A 16,085-nucleotide genomic window follows, 5' to 3' on the forward strand; every position below is an offset into this window, starting at 1 on the left:
AATGTTAAAAATACTACAGCACCGGAATATAATTCTAAAATGGTTAAGCATGCACCAAAGGGTTATAATATTGATATGGGTGCTCTAAACTTTTTCAAGTTGGTGGGAGGTTTAGGGGATACCCATTTTAAGTAGTGCTGGGACAAAGTATTCAGCCCATATGGATTTTAATTCTTTTGTGGGTGGGGTAACCAGGGCACCAGGACTGATCTCCTACCCCAGTATAGGATAGGCAACATGGTGCCCTCCAGTACAACTCCCAACAGAGCCAGCCAGCTTGGCCCATGGTCAGGGAAGATGGAAGTTATCATCTTAAGGGTGCCATCTTGGCTAACCCTGAACTGCACTAATTCTTAATAATGATTTAGATTGAGGAGAGAACTCTGAAGTGTTACCGCGCTTCTCATCCTGCTCTTATTTTATGCCCATTTAACATCTGAAGGTTCACAGGTTTCTAGGAAAGAGTGAAAATGGGTTGGGTTTATTTTGCATCTGGTGGTCAAAACACAGGACAGGAAGTTTACCTCACAGGAGACCTGTATTCCAACACAAAGCAAGCCAAGCTTCATGTAGGATGAAATGTCAACTATGAGTTGGAGAGGATGCAACTTCTAATAGTATTTAAGGGGATGTCAAGCTTCATTTACTACTAGCAGCATTATAAAAGTATAGCCAAATCCTGAAATGTATATGAGGCCTTGAAGTTGCAACGAATTATTTACAGCAAGTCAGCCTGCAAATTACCTGAAAGGATGATTCCTTCTAACTAGCTGAGCAAGCAAGCTGATGAACTAGCTGAGCAAGCGTCACATCATCATATTTTGGCAAGTTATGCAAACAAATTGCAGAAAGAGAGGAGCTGTTCTAACACACCGCAGGGTCAGGAAGACAAAGAGACCTGTGGCACCTTAAAGACTAACTCAGGGATCACCACCATAGGGCTCTTGTGGACTGTGAGTCCCATCTGCTCTAGTCAGTTTGGCCAGTGGTCAGAGATGGTAGGAATTGTAGTCCAAAACATCTGGAAGGTACAACATTGGCTACCCCTGTGCAGCAAATACCCTCATTGCAAAAAATGCTTTTGTAAATAAGAACCTACTTCAGCAGCTGTGCAAATGCATGAAGTAGGATTTTTAAAAAACAAATTTTTATTGGTTTTTAAACTAATACAAATACAATAACGATTAAACACTTATCCAGCAGTACAGCTAATGATGTTTGTTTTATCCGCTGTCTCTAGACATACACTTACACATTCAACGTTCAAACATATTACCTTACGTAACCCCTCCACTGAGAATATTGAGTGGTTGGTATAACCAGCTCTTGATTTGGGCCATTAACATAATTAAAAAATGGGGCCCACGTTACTTTAAGAAAGAAGGTGTCTCTATTCGTTATGCCTTTAATTGCCCTCTTGTGTCTGGTGCATAGCTGTTAACTTTTCCCTTTTCTTGCAAGGAATCCTATTCGGAATAAGGGAATTTCCCTTAAAAAAAGGGAAACGTTGACAGCTATGGTCTGGTGAGATGCTCAGACATTGCTGTATCCCAGATACTACTTTCCCATAAGTTCAGGGGTATTTCAGTCTGGCTCTTCCATTGCTGAGCTATTTGCTAATCATTTTGCTTTCAAAAGCAAATAAATTAGACTGCAATCCTAGATGCACTTCTCTGGGAGCAAGTCCTATGGAACTTAGTGAAAGTTACTTCCACATAAGCACACAAAGGATCATGCTGCTTACCTTTAAGGCACAACGTTACCCCTATTCGCTATTTATACGAAGGGCACTCAGGGCCTGGGCTTCTAGTCCTAGCCATGACATTGCAGCTTCATTGCTATGTGTTGAGCACAGACCTGGAAAAGAAGCCACTTGAACAAGCAGCTGCTTGCCTGTAGGGCTCCATTCAAGCAAGACACCCACAAATTTGGGTGGAGCCCCTGTGTGTGAGCAGCTGCCTGCACGAAGGAAACCCTTTTCAGATCCATGTGCTCAACTCACAAAGCTTGAGTGCTGCATGGCAAGAGAGATGTAACACCAGGGACAGAGTAGAAGCAGAGTCCCACTCCTGTTGTAAATGCTTAAACAGGGCTTCTATCTTTTGTGCAAACCAAGTATTTCTCCTTGCCTTAAAGAATACCATTCCACTGAACGCAGTACAGTGGTATCTTGGGTTAAGAACTTAATTCATTCTGGAGGTCCGTTCTTAACCTGAAACTGTTCTTAACCATATGCACCACTTTAGCTAATGGGGCCTCCCGCTACCACCGCGTGATTTCTGTTCTCATCCTGAAGCAAAGTTCTTAACCTGAAGCACTATTTCTGGGTTTGTGGCGTCTGTAACCTGAAGCGTATGTAACCTGAGGTACCACTGTACAGTGATGGACTTTCACTTGGCTGGCTTTGATGTCAAGCATCTTAGTTTACCTGAAGTAGGGAAGTCGATGGATGGAGCTCTATCCTCACACAGCATCTGGCTTCCATAATCTGCAGTGGTCTCACTGGTGTAGGTATAGTTGCTGTTTCGGTATGTCATTAAGTATGGTTGGGCCTATGAAACAGGGATAACCCAAGTCAAAATAAAGACATTGTCCTAGTGAGCAGAGATAGCTATGTCTACGAAGCTGCTACAGTGGAGGAGGAAGTTTTATATTGCTGTAAACTGCTGTGTATATACAGCAGCATATAAATATTTTTATAAATAAATAAACCAATGTACATAAGAAGGCAGGAAGGTGGGGATTGGCTGAGGTTGGTGGGGCAGTGCACCCTCAAAAATGGACCAACCTCTGCTGTTCAGGCCTGTCTGGAAAACAGCATATGCTCTTCCTCCATCAAAACTAGAACGTCCCCTTCCCAACTCCATCAGTTTGTGACAGCATCCTACTGTTTGTGTGAATTAAGCCACTGCTGCATGTGCTCCACCAGAGAACTAGCTGCCTGGTGTGCTTCCTTCCCACTTTGTGAATTTCTGCAGTTCATAGGCCCCAGAGTAGAAACAAGATGGCGGCGATGCTAGTTTGTCTCTTCAACAGACAGAGCAAGCAAGGAAGGAAAAACACACCTATCAAATGATGCTGGGCATCAGCTAGTTAATAAGAGCAACACTGTTACATATTCCTGAGAAGATTCGCTTTACCTGATCTGGACATTTGAGGGTTATCATCATTTCAAGCGCTTGCAGTTTTGACTTCTCCCCAAGGGGCTCTAGCTGTATCAAAGAAGAAGAAGAGTCAGCATGGGATGAGGAATAAAACAGGCAGGGAGGGGGGAGTCAGTCACTATAAGCTGCATAACCTTCGGGGGAAGGAAGAAGCCGATGCATAATTGCAGATTCATCGTTACATTGACTTCTGAACTAAAACACCATTTGATCCTGCTGCATCTTTCTCTTTAGGATGCAAAAGATGCAAATTACAAGGGAGAGAAGAATGCAATAGACAGGACTTTGGCAAAGAGTCAACACACACACACACAGGCCATGTCTCCTGCAGGTCAGTTTGCTCGTTCATCAAATTAAAACACATTTATAGTCATAGAGCGGATTTGTTTCTAAGGCCCCCCCTGCACCATATATTTCAAGCAGTATTATACCACGTTAAACCCCTGCAGCTTACTGCCCCCTGCAAAGAATCCTTGGAAATGTAGTTTGTCACAGGTGCTGAAAGATATGAGGAGACCCCCTACCTTCACAGAGTTACAATTTTCAGAGTTCCTTGCAGTTACGGTATGTAATTTCCGCCCTCCAAGTTGTAAGCTGCCTTGAGCATGGTTTTAACTATGGAAAGGCAGCATACAAATAAAATGAGGAAGGAAGGAAGGCTGATTGGCTGTTAAACCGCCCTGAGAATTATTGCTCTGTGAGGGCAACAAGGGTCTTCTAACAACTCTTGGCAGCCTTAACAAAAAATAAAGTTCCCGGGTTTCTTTGGGGGAAGCCATGGCTGTTTAAAGTGGTATAATGCTGCTTTAAATGTATAGTACGGATGAGGCCTAGGTGTCTGCTTCTCTGCCAGGTGAGAATAGCGCCTTTTCCCCACATGCATTTGGATTATTATGAAGTAACTTGGTTCTCTTTGGGAATGTGTGACTGGACTACAGTCGAGAATGAGGAAATAAAAACTCAAGCAAACCTGATCTTTTGGTTTAGAAGTAACTGAGTGAATACAAGTGGTAGAACCAACGCCATATTTGCAAGATTTTTGCCTAGATTCTAGCCCAGTGGTTCTCAAATGGTATCCTTTCAAAATGATAGCAAGAGCCTCAAGTGATATGGAGGACAACCCTAGTTGTGTTTTCCAATGTATTTCTTTGCAATAAAAAAAAGTGGTGCTGCGCGATAAAAAAATTATTCTGAAAATGTGGCTCAGAGAACAAAGTTTGAGAACCGCCGCTCTAGCCCCAATCCAATCAGCTTCTTTAAGCACATTTCAGGAGTTTACAGAGCTAGTTCCCATGAGTAATTTTTAAAATATGTGCGATGTAAAAACATCTACCACAGAGAACAATTCAATTAGCCCTAACCTGCCAGGAGAATCATTGAAGTTCAGCACAATATTTGAAGGACAATTGTAAACAACTAACAACACTAGTAGGGTTGTTGTAAGAAAACTTGCAATGTTTGTACCTTTTTATATTTATTTAAAAATTTGTGATTAACGGAAGAAATGAAAAGTAAATGGGAAAATGTATAAATGCTATGAAGTAATAATGAATTATGGAAGCCATGAGACAAATATGTAATGAGTATAATAAGGATTTGTTTAAATTTGAGAAAATGGAAACTTAATAAATATTTTTTAAAAATCATTGAAGTTCAGCCAAGATGATGCAACTCTTGGAGTGTTCTTTTGGTGCAAATCACACTCACTGGAAGATTTTAGAGGTCTGATGATTGCACTGAGAGAGATTTTTCTTACCATGTTATTCCACAGAGCCCGAGCACCTTGGGAATGACCCTTCTGGCTGAAGTGGAAGCAGTCTGGGGCAAAATAGGAGGAATCGGGCAACCCTTCCTAAAGAAAGAGACAACCACTTTATGATGGGGCTTTCAGAAGGTGACAGGCAGGTGGGGGAAATGAAGAGCCTTGTAGTACCTCAAAGACTAACATTTGTGGTGGGTTAAGCTTTTGGTGATCAGAGCCCATGATGCATGAAGAAAATAAACAGTGGGACCAAATGGCAAAGATATGCAAGTGACATGGTCTGTGACATAATTCTGTGTGAAGCTTAGAGAAGCCCAGTGGCCATTCACATGGATTATAGTTTGAATAATATCTGCATCATCGCACTGCTGTTCTCTATATACAGTGGTACCTCTGGTTATGAACTTAATTCGTTCCGGAGGTCCGTTCTTAACCTGAAACCATTCTTAACCTGAGGTACCGCTTTAGCTAATGGGGCCTTCCACTGCCGCCGTGCCACTGCCGTGGGATTTCTGTTCTCATCCTGGGGCAAAGTTCTTAACCTGAGGTACTACTTCCGGGTTAGCGGAGTCTGTAACCTGAAGTGTTTGTAACCCAAGGTACCACTGTACTATATAGCTTTTAATATTTGCTGAATCATTGTATTTTAATATTCTGTTGAAAGCCACCCAGAGTGGCTGGGGAAACCCAGCCAGATAGGCAGGGTATAAATATTATTATTATTATTATTATTATTATTATTATTATTATTATTATTATTATTCCATCGCAGCATCTGAGACTGGAGGCAATATGTGTGACAAGAACAATGATTGCCCATACCCAGGAATATATTGTTACCCTCACTCCATTTTCCAGATAAGTTCTAGCGGTGCAGCACTTATCCAGGTTTGTTTTTCCTTTGGAAGAAAGCAGCTTAAACACTGCAATGGAAAGCCAAAGTTTCCACATCCAATGGGCAGAGGGAGGCAGCAGGTACCTGAAAATGCTATTATATTATGGCTCTGAATTCGGCTTTCTGTCTCTGTTTTGTCTCCGATCCTTTCTTAGTCTTTTACTCAAATGGCAGTCCACTGTTCTTTACTCACACCTAGCTAGCTGCCCTGACTAGAGTGGGAAATCAGAATGAATCATCTCCTCCAAAACAGTTTTATTGGGACATCCAGTACTTTCATCAACAAAGGATGTGCCTGTGTTAGAGAACATTTGTAGGCATCCTGAGACCATTAACTTGGTCTTGTCCAAACCCCTCCCCATTTCACACAGGAGTGTGTGTGTGTGTGTGTGTGTGTGTGCACAAATTCACCAAGTTAGTGTGAATACAAGCTGTTCACAGACCAATGTTATGTGGCGAAAGGTTCCTATGACACGTAGTCATGTGGAAATATGTACCATGACAACTTATTCCTATTTAAAGGAGCTATAAATGTTGGGAACGTGGATGGTAAATTAACAGTTTAAAGCAAAACACATGTATACATGCAATTTTGTACTTTACCGGAGTCTCCGGCATTCTCACTTCTTCAAAAAACGGTTGCACAACCACTGTGAAATCTTCCTTCGCGTCATACCTTCCGCTCTCGACTAAGCCATGAATTCCCTCCTAGCAAAGCAAAACCCACAGTCATTGCACCACAGTAGGGCTGCTAAACCAGAAATGGAAGCCAGACACCTCAATGAAGAAATACTGGGTAGAGAAAAGGTTTAGTGCACTGAGCCTCCATGTGGTGATAAAACTCTGGGTGGCTACAGCAGCCAACATTCTGGCAGCTGCTAAAGCCACCATTGGAGAGAGCCTCCTTCTGAGCCTCTCTGAGCAGTGCTTGTGAAATATACTCAGAGTCGAGAGTGGATTTCATGCTCTTTATTCAGCTCATAGTGGTGAGGAGGAATGGAAGTTCCCTCAGAATGACTGCTTTATATACATTATTTACACAATGGGCCCCACGTGATTGGCTAATTCCGGGATTCTCTGGTAGGCCAATCAGGTCGCTGATTCACTTCCACCTGGAGCTGGATTGGGTGGCTCCTGTGGACCAATCAGACTGTTGCATTCTGAATCCTATTGTTCTAGGACCAATCAGACTGCTGCATTCTGAATCCTATTGATCTAGGACCAATCAGACTGCTGCATTTTGGATCCTATTCAACTCAGTACATAACAGCTTGCTTGTTTATTCTCCCCGAAGCCGTGCCTGGCTTCTTTTTAGATGCAGAGCAACAGGGAGGAACATCACAGCAGGCAGTAGAACTAGCTCCTACCATCACTCAGGGCTTTATTGAGATGTAAGCCCAATACACAGACTAGTGTGTGACAAAGACACGGGTTTTAAAATGAGATATAGCCAACGCAGGGTGCAAGCACATTGTCTAGGGCATGGGGATGGGGAACTCTTAGTGCATATATACTTTGCTAGTGAACTCAGTTCTTCAGACTTAGGGAGATGCCAGTGTTTGCAGAAAGATACCCCCACCCCAAAGAAAAATCAGCATATTACATTAGTCCCCCTCCCAAGAGCAGCAGGAAGACAGAGAGAGAGGGGGGGGGATGTGGATGCTCTGGGGGGCGGGAGCCAGCCCACCATAGGTGACTTTTAGCTAATAACCAAGGTGGAAGATCTAATTACAGATTTCCTGTACAGATTTCCTCAGGCTTCACACTCTCAGCTGCTGCACTATAGCAGCTCTCTCTTATGGTATCAGAGTTCTCCCATTGAAATCCCTGGTAAAAAAAAAAGATTCCCTTTTCTTAATTGCAGACTGTTCCAATCCATTTTCTATTCTCCTGCAGCTCCCCTTCCTCCCTCCACACTGCTTTTGTTCACTGTCCTACTAAACCACATTTCAAAGCCCCCAAACACATGTCCTTCCTGAATCCTTTGCTTAATCTTCATTTGCCTCTAACCAGGTCACCTAATACTTATTTGAGCACACAGCAGCTCCTCTGTCTTTTCAAGTCTATTTGTCCTTTCTGCAGTATTTAGTAGAGAAGGTGACATATAATTCTTTTCAATATTATACCAGAGATTTTGTATTCTGGGCATCCTAGGCTTAAGGCTTAGGAAGACTGCGGTAAGCACCAAGACAACATGGCAAAATAGGATAATAAGATGGCGTTAGAACATGGCTTGTGACTAAATATGTTGGATTAACCTTCTAAATTTAGTTCTGTTGTGTCGTGAAAGACCTGATAAAGAGGCAATAGACTTCCTTTCTCTAGCAGAGGTTGATTGGAAGGAACATGTGACACATCAGGGACGGATGCTCAGCAGAGACTATGGGGTCAGTGACTGGAGAAAGTGTCAACCCAGAAAAGCTTACAAACCAAAAATGGAGAAGGATCCTGCTGAAATATACCAACATGGTAAATATTCTATAGCCCTTAGTTACGATTCCACATGGTCAGTGGAAACTGACGCAAGACATTAAATGCTAGATCCTTTCTTATGTCTTGCTGCTGCTGTTTTCTGTTGTAGTGCAACTGATAAGTCTCATTCATTGCCAAGTAACCAACTTCCCTCAGTTGCTACGACAAACCTCTGTGAATACATGCCCAGTACTGCAGGGAAACACTAAAGTGAGGTGAGGAAAGGAAAAGTGACATTTTTAAAATATTAAAATTGGCCAGGCAAGCATGCCTCATCTAGTTTCCACTGAAAAAGAAGATGGGGGGGAGAATGCGACATAAAATTCAGGTATAAATTTATTCAGCAAATGTCACTGCATGGATAAATAATTCAGAACTCAGAAACTTCCACCTAGCAGAACTTTATGAAGGTCATTTACCTGCTGCTGCTCTTCTACCTCCCTTAGATTTTTCTATATAACCTGCTGTCAAAAAGGTTATACAGAGTAGGTAAAACAACAACAATTGGCCCAGGTTTGAGTATTTGCACTACCATTGCCTATGGGGCAGGAGCAGTTGGTGTTACCCGCCCCTGTCCTCCATACTGTCACTGATGTCGCTACCAATTGCCTGGACAGTGACGGGGGGGCGGAAAATGCTGTGGCCATGAGGTAAGAATGAAGTGTGCGTAAGAGGTAACCCATTATGAAAGTTTCATCTATTTGATGCTTGCTTGCAACTATTACTTGAGGAGTTGGGTCTGGCAACCTGCTTCTAAATGTCATGAAAGGGGAGATGATTAAGTTTCCTTACCTGATACCTTTTGTTAAACAACTCCAGCGTCTCCATTTCAGTAGAGTTATCATTGGGGTTCAAAACACAGGTACACAGAGATCTAGAAAGGAGGGAAATGGTACATGGCTCTTCAAACAGTAAAGCTTGTTTCCCCCGGCTCTGGAGGGTAGGAATAGAATCAATGGTTTCAAGTTACAAAATAGGAGATTCCGACTAAACATCAGGAAAAACTTTTTGACAGTAAGAGCAGTTCAGTATGTCTGAGGAGGTTGTGGACTCTCCTTCCTCGGTTGTTTTTAAGCAGAGGTTGAATGACCATCTATCATGGATGCTTTAGCTGAGATTCCTGCACTGCAGGGGGTTGGATTACATGACCCTTCCAACTCCACAATTCTGTGATTCTAAGTCAGAAGGCGTTACGTCCAGGAAAACTCGAGCAACAGAACCTCTCATTTTAGAAAATTCATCCCTGAACTTGCTTCAGACTTGCAAATTTCCAAACAGCTATAGTCCTTTCCAAATGGTAAGGTCCACAAAGCCTGAACATATAGAGTAGGAACAGGATTGTGCTGCTTGTTGCTATTCCTGATCTCCATGTGTTGGCTCTGTGTACACATATGCCATGTATGTGGACACAGTGCTGATCAACACACGGAGGCTGAGAGTAGGGTTGGAGGAACGGGCATAGCCAAGGGGGGGCAGGGAGGGGCAGCTGCTCCCCCTAAATCAATAAAAAATAAATAAATAAATAAATAAATAAATAAATAAATAAATAAATACTGAGGTTATGCCACCCCCCAAGGTCACCCCCCCACAAAAATCCTGGCTACGCCCATGGGAGGCAGTGAACCCACACACTTTCCACCACTTCAGCCTAACTGGGCTTTTGATCATGTAAAAAGGAATTATAGTTTAAGTCAATCAGGGCATTTATTTGTCTCTCCGCAAACACTGATCTCCCCTGTCTCTTCTTCTGCAACTTTCACACTGGAGTGCAATCAGCATTCCCTTTTGATGAATGCAGGGCATTTCGTTGTTTCAGAAAGGCTGGATGCAATCTGTGTGTACTGCCTTTGTGTGTTTCCTTTACAGCTTCTCTTTAACAAATGTCATTTGCTGCAAGCACAGGCTTATCGCAAGATTCTAATAACTAGACAAGGACTGGGACGAGAGCCTAAGAGATTAAAGATGAGTTCCTCTGATCCCTTAGAAAAACGATTATCTGAAGATATCTGTGACCTTTTCTATCCTTCCCGAATGCCCTGATTCATTATGTGCAGGAATGCAGGGGTTAGGAAGGCAAGAAGAGTAATCAGGCTGGCTTCAAGCCAAGCACACAGTGATTTATGCAGACTCCTTCTTGGTGGATACTAGCTTCACTGCCATTGCAATGCATTTCAATTTGCAAGGCAATAAAATTTCACATGTTTCTCAAACACTCTGAGCTGCAGAACTGTATTTGGCACTAACTACTTTCTCTGTACAGTGGTTGCTATTCATTATGAACAGTAATCTAGGATGTAAACTGATGGGCATAGTTCTTTATATCTGGAAGTCAAGATAATATTTTATATCTGCATGTGTGTGTGTGTGTGTGTGTCTATATATCTATAGTAGTAATTCCATGACTGCCAGTAACTCTAGAATATAGAACACACACCTATAGATAAACAGATAGATAGACAAACAGACACCACAGTTTTATGGATTTCAGTGTGGCATACATAAAAAATTTAAAATCTGTAATACAATATTGAAATAAGATAAAATATTAAGCAACAGTACGTTGACAATGACCATCCAACCAAACTTGAAGTAAAATAATTGAAAGTGCCTCAAGAAGCAAAATAATAGTGTTGATAACAGGTGCACCTTCTTTTACACATGTGTAATGCAGTTCACCCACGGATGGAACGTGGAAAATAGGTCCCTCAATCAGATATATTGCAGGGTTTCCTGAACTGTAGGAAAATGAGAAGTCAATCCCCTACCTCATGAGGAGTCTCGGGCAGTAAACTCTCTTGTCTTGATACAATTTCCTCAGAGTTGTTATGTGAAGGATGGAGACCAGGTTCACAAATGTACGAGGAACCTGCCAAAAGGTAGGTGCAAAATGCAATAGGCAGTACCAGCTTCTTAGTACATTTGGCCTTGTGATCAATATAACATATTCATCGTCCACTGACCCAGCCTGCACAGTACACACTGAACTGATGAAATTATTGGCAGGACAGTTGCCACCCCCTGCCCCCAATCATTCAGGGATCCCTAATTCAGGCTGAAGAGCTCTTCCTTGATACGTTAGTCCTTAAAAGCTTAAGTGCCACTGAAGTCGTAGGGAGGAAGATTGTCAAAGCTAGGTCCTTATCTGTAATGGAAGGGGCTGTACTATGCAATTCATAGACAATGGTCCTGCCGAGAGAAGTTTCCAAACCAAGAATGAGAAGAGTTTCATTTCAGTGGTTTGATGTTATTGCGTGTTACCAAGAACTAGATGGGTGCCTGGATGCATAAAACTGAGGTGTGATACACCACACTCTTGCAATGGAGAAATATCGTTTAAATGGTGTGTTCACAATGCACAATCACCTGCATATCATTCAGCCTGTGGCAAAATCTCATTTAAGTAAGTTCTCTAACAATGTGTGACCCCCCCCCAAGCCAAATATAGCCCAATAGTCAAATTTGGCAGCTCCTGGGGTCTTGAGAATCCTCCAGTTTTGAATTCCCATAGTAAATAAATAAAATAATTTCATGTTCTAGAGTAACCTATTCCACTACTAGTAAATCAACATCTCATTACTTCCCCCTACCAGCCCCACTGGCAAAGTGTCCTTTCATACCTCTTTATGGAGTATGTCCAAAGCAGCCTGTATATTGCTTACAAAATTTTCAGCAGAATAAAGTACCTATAGTATGAAAGAAAAAAACGGGCGGCGGGGGGGGGGGGGAGTGGAGGTGAGTTGTATGCACAATGACCTGCTCATAGCCTTCATTTCTTTCCCAGTAACTTCATTATTCATTCATATTTTAAGGGGAAATTTATATGAGAGTGCACACCTTTTAAAACTGACATAATAAGTAAGAAATTCTGAGATTAGGAACTTGAGAACAAAGCATCACGTGAGAAGCAGATGTAAGATTTGCTGCACCGGCAAACTGAACATGGGGTTGTTTGGGGCAAAGCTATCAGTGCATCAGCGCAACACTTGTGTTGCATTGCAAACATTTAGGGTTCCAGGTAGGCATTCAGAACTAAACTTCAATCCACTCAGTCCTAAAGGTGGATAATGATTGGTAATGGCAAACAGTCACGCAGAGCTCCATTTGTTAACTCTACCACTTACATTGCATGAACAATTGTATGAACAACGGGACATGTGTATGATGGAGCTGCCTTGGCCACAGAAGTGAATGAGGAAGTCGATGCTGCATGAAGAGACTGGGAGCCCTAAGTCCACATAGAGCCAGTGTGGTGTAGTGGTTAAGAGCGGTAGACTCGTAATCTGGTGAACCGGGTTCGCGTCTCCGCTCCTCCACATGCAGCTGCTGGGTGACCTTGGGCCAGTCACACTTCTCTGAAGTCTCTCAGCCCCACTCACCTCACAGAGTGTTTGTGGGGGAGGAAGGGAAAGGAGAATGTTAGCTGCTTTGAGACTCCTTCGGGTAGTGATAAAGTGGGATATCAAATCCAAACTCCTCTTCTTCTTCTAGAAGCCCTTTCACGTGTAAATAACCTGATAAGGTTGCAAATAACCTGCTTGCAAGTAACCTGCAAATAACCTGATTATTCTTAAGGTGCCATCCACAGTTGCAGCCTTGAATATTTTGACAATATTTCTAAAGGTTGTGGTGCCCATAAAAGGGACGAGAGTTTCACAGCTGTGGAACAGCCACCCTCTTTCTCCCTGTGCTAACCTGGTATGCTAACCTGCCGCTCTTGGTTGATCTGAAGGACTGCAGTAGGGCTTAGAGGAAGTGGCAGATTTTCAGATTTGCTGGATCCATGGCATGATAAGTGTTCTATTATTAAATTATCTATATATCCGTTATCTAAACTTTTGACTTTATCAAGAGAAAGCTATCTTTAAGATGAGGTCACAACAATAAAGTTCTCAAAGATATGCTTTTGTGTGATATCATCTTCAGGTTGAATGACCTCTAGGTCCCACCACAGAGAAGGTGACATGACTAGATGCTTAAACCCATCTGACATTAACTCCACTATCACATGAAGATAAGCCAAGCCAGCTCACAGTGTCCAATTGCTCTTCTTCAGTTAGCCATGAAGCTTTGGGTTGTCATGGTGTCCAAACCTTGATCGTGTTTTGTTCTCCCTAACAAATCATGATCAGCAAGTCAGCAACAAAATATGATTTCACATTGGCTAGTGATCGTGATTTGTTCGGGAGAAACAATCCCAGTTCAGATGGCTTGTTGCTCTCGCCTGCCCCACAGAGAAAGCAAACCAGGAATGTTTGGGCAGAAGCTGAATAGACTAGCAAGTGGCAATCTTATTTCATTACTAGTAACTGAACAGAGTCTGCCACCAAACCTGACACAGTAGGCTCTTAGAAGTGCAATACAAACCATGTGGCATAACACAGCTCTGTCCTCCAACAGGAAGAAAGGCCTGGGGAGCTCAGAAGGAGCTGCCAGAGGAGCTGCCACCACTTGCTCCTCAACATCTGCCACCTGAGGTGATAGCCTCACTCTGCCTAATGGTAGGACCAGACCTAAACCCGAACATTACTCAGCGGGACAGAGATAACATGGAGTCATTCCAATATTATATTAAATAATGTGAAGGACAGATCCTGTGTAGATGTATCCCCAGGGTGTCTGCACCATTACCACTTAGGAATATTTATGGATGAGCACTCAGATACACAAGTAAGATTTTCTTGCTGGGTGTTGTATAGGGTGAACAGAGAAAAACACTTTTAAAATAATGTCTTGGAAACTTACAGGATCTTTGCAATGGTCACACAAGTCATTCCCTCCTATGAAAATTGTTACAAGTTTCCAGTCTTCTTGGAAATTTATTTTCTACATTAAAGACAAAGAAGATGAAACATAATGAAAAGCAAGAAGCAAAAATACTTGCGTCAACAGCCTAGAAGGATTAATTAAATTGCTCTTTTAGGGGCACAGTCAGCTTATTCCTTTGGACTTTTACAGAACCTAGGAAACCAGGGCAGCAATCTTAAATTAGGTCTTTATGCGCCACATGGTTATATAAAACAAAACAAAAAAATCACAGGTTCACTTTGCAGTGGCCTATTTCAAATCACTAATGCTACTATAGTGTCACCTACGTGCCTAGTTGTATACTGTCACATTAGGAACTGGGCTCCAGATCTCCATTTTTAAGAAGTACAATTGCTCTTAGGGCAGAAGCATGCTAGGCACACCACTGCCAAAGAGCTGCAGCTCAGTAACAAGGGATATTGCCTGCATGTTTAAAGTTTTAGGCTCAATCTCCAGGGCTGCCAGCTAAAGGATCACAGGTTGCAAGGCCTTTGGAGAGCTACTAGTCGCCAGGCTGACCTCCTGGGGCAACGACATCATTGGTTACGCTTCAGCACCTTGTACTGTAGAAACAGAACATTGGAACGAAAACAGAAATCTGTCAACCCAATTTCTCTGCAGTGATTTAATGCAACCTCAGAAGGTTCAGGGGAGTTTGATGGGTTGCTTTTAACTTTTCCCATGCATCTTATTAAATGCACAAATGATTTGCAGGCACACACCTGGCAGCTGCATCGCTGGACCGCAGTGATGCTTGGTCCTTCTTGAGCAGCCCAAACTGGCAACAATGTGAGTTACTTAACACATATGGTGAGATGAGCACCGCACCCCATAGTCACCTTTGACTGGACTTAACCATCCAGGGGTCCTATATAGTACATATTTACATAATTGGTTTAGCAGCACTCCCCTTTTCCCAGGAGATGTATGAATTCTAAGCTTCAGAACAAAACTAAAATTCCCAGGGTTCTTTGCAGGATACTAGAATGATTAAACTGGTATATAACTAATCTAAGTATATATGTCTTGTTAAATAGTTACATGTTGAAGCATCTGGCATCCCATCTGTTTTAATAGTTGGTTTACTGTTTTTCCTGATGTGTACTGCTGAGCCACTAGGGACTCCACCAGACATCTTGTTTATCAAGCATTTATACTGATTTGCATACACAACACTTAGGTGGTAGTTGGATTATGTCCTGTCTTCTTTTTATTTAGCAATCATTCTGATTTCTTTGTGGGGCAGTTATACAACAATGAGCACTCAGCCTGAACTGCTTGCAGGGTGTTTACGTGTCTTCCTGTGAATCATTTGCTCATCCCACACGCTTCAGGGCATTTCCCTGTCACTTTCCTAACTGCAAAAAGTCCTTTGTTTTTTGTTTTCTGTTGTGTGTTTTTTTTAAAAATTGTCATGCTCGGGCAACAGAGTGCTTTATTCACTGCAATAAACTATAGTTCTGGTATGCTCCTAAATTTCTCCCGCAAAATAGTGGCATTCTGGGCACCCTCTTGAAGCAGTACCGTAGCAGCCCAAAGCATGCTAATTCAGATATGTAAATCCTAATATCCATATTCAAAAAGGGTTCAGAAATCTGACCACCAGCACTCATATCAGTCGTATCTGTCAGAGCTCTTCTCTCACTCCTGCATGCCAGCCCACACCTTGGCCATTGCATCTTCTGGCTTTTTTGAACTACTAGCAGTATTAATGAACTGCATCAGCATCTGCATCCTTTTAAAAAAAAAAATCTACTCTGTTTGGAAGATGTTGTGTTGCTGCAGCAATGCATGGTAGGCAGCACGAGAAATAGCAAACCCTTCCCAGATTATATCTTCATACATCATATCTTCATGACTAAAATTTTATGGAAAAATTAAAGACAATAATTTTAAAGGGGCGGGGAAGAATATTTTCTATGTTTTTAAATCAGGGATAGAGATTCCGTGGCCCTCCAGAATTCCCATCATTCTTGACCATCAGCCA

The 16,085-nt window shown here is 42.3% G+C and overlaps 1 protein-coding gene across 1 annotated transcript in view; it reads right to left on the reverse strand.

Moving 5' to 3' along the window:
• Nucleotides 1-16,085, reverse strand: part of PLB1 (phospholipase B1) — an 89,101-nt gene that overhangs the window by 45,065 nt on the left and 27,951 nt on the right. The window contains exons 13-20 of the mRNA XM_028724449.2: nt 14,036-14,116; nt 11,911-11,976; nt 11,059-11,159; nt 9,086-9,167; nt 6,425-6,529; nt 4,921-5,016; nt 3,141-3,212; nt 2,429-2,552 (exon numbers count right to left, since the gene is read on the reverse strand). Coding sequence (XP_028580282.2) covers nt 2,429-2,552; nt 3,141-3,212; nt 4,921-5,016; nt 6,425-6,529; nt 9,086-9,167; nt 11,059-11,159; nt 11,911-11,976; nt 14,036-14,116 — 727 coding nt within the window. The remainder of the gene's footprint in view (nt 1-2,428; nt 2,553-3,140; nt 3,213-4,920; nt 5,017-6,424; nt 6,530-9,085; nt 9,168-11,058; nt 11,160-11,910; nt 11,977-14,035; nt 14,117-16,085) is intronic.

This window comes from Podarcis muralis, chromosome 3 (genome assembly GCF_964188315.1).
Source record: "Podarcis muralis chromosome 3, rPodMur119.hap1.1, whole genome shotgun sequence".
NCBI classification, from domain to species: Eukaryota; Metazoa; Chordata; class Lepidosauria; order Squamata; family Lacertidae; genus Podarcis; species Podarcis muralis.